This window comes from Triticum aestivum, chromosome 7D (genome assembly GCF_018294505.1).
Source record: "Triticum aestivum cultivar Chinese Spring chromosome 7D, IWGSC CS RefSeq v2.1, whole genome shotgun sequence".
Classification (NCBI taxonomy): Eukaryota; Viridiplantae; Streptophyta; class Magnoliopsida; order Poales; family Poaceae; genus Triticum; species Triticum aestivum.
This window is the reverse complement of record NC_057814.1, coordinates 159731533-159732529: the sequence shown is the minus strand read 5'-3', so window position 1 is coordinate 159732529 and position 997 is coordinate 159731533. Positions and strand designations below refer to the sequence as shown.

Genomic DNA, 997 nt, shown 5'->3' with positions numbered 1-997 from the left:
ACTGCGAAGTTTAAACATGCAGCTAGCACGGGACCGGGACAAAGCTCGGGCAACTCACCCCGCAGGCGAACATGAAGAAGACCCCGAGCGGCGGCAGGATGATGTAGATGCAGTTGGCCATCCCCTTGTCCGCCATCTTCCTTCTCTCTCTCTCTCTCCAAGTTTACATTGGGACCCTCACCGTCGTGTGTACAGGTGCCCTGCCATGAAGTGCCTTGCCGATTCCTCAGCTGGTCGTGATCCCCGGGCTCCTCCTCCCGCTTATGGCAGTGGCGGCTCCAGCGAGCCAGCCAAGAAGCGGCAGCGGACCTCGAGCTCGAGCCAGGCTGAGGCATCCTCGTCCTCACAGCCTCCATTGCAGCAGCCAGGGGACGCGAGAGAGTTGTCAGATCTGGGGGAGGACGTGATGTTCGAGGTGCTGCAGCGGGCGGAGGCGCGGAAGCTGGCGGCCGCAGCGTGTGTGAGCCGGGGCTGGCGGGTCCTTGCGCAGGACGAGCGGCTGTGGGAGGTGCCGTGCGTGAGGGAGTGGACCGGCCTCGGCTTCTCGAAACAGCTACTCTGCGTCGTCGTGCTCTCGTTCGGCGGCTTCCGTCGCCTGCATCGACATCATCCTGCCGCTGTGGAAGAGGGGATTTCCATGGGTGGATGAACGAGATGAGGAGGGAGATCGGTCGGTGGTGGGGGTGGGGATGGGGGGATGGGGAGACGAGGTTGGGGATCGATGGCGGCGGTGGAGATTGGAGAGGAATCGGGGGTTGGGGAAGAGGAGCAGTTTGTGGGCAGCTCCGCGGGGCTTCACTCGTGTGTCTGGGCATGGGAAGGGAGGGGGCGGCGGCTGTAGGAGGAAGAGAGCGGGCGGGGCGGCCGACGATGAGGTCAGACTGGGCGGTGGGTGGCTGCGGCAATGTGTGGGTGGGAGGGCGCGGTCGATCTGGTCGATGGGGAGGATGGAGCGAAGGGGAGGGTATCGGGCGCCGTCGGATGGTGCCGGAATCGG

The 997-nt window shown here is 64.9% G+C and overlaps 1 protein-coding gene across 1 annotated transcript; it reads left to right on the top strand.

Moving 5' to 3' along the window:
- The first annotated feature begins 205 nt into the window (after window positions 1–205).
- Window positions 206–649, top strand: LOC123170999 (F-box protein GID2-like). The gene has a single exon (XM_044588682.1). It carries the CDS (start codon window positions 206–208, stop codon window positions 647–649), a length of 444 nt encoding a protein of 147 aa, XP_044444617.1.
- Window positions 650–997: the final 348 nt, after the last annotated feature.

Bases quoted from the DNA above. Each gene is read 5' to 3' on its own strand.
- LOC123170999 (XM_044588682.1), top strand. From the start codon at position 206: ATGAAGTGCCTTGCCGATTCCTCAGCTGGTCGTGATCCCCGGGCTCCT.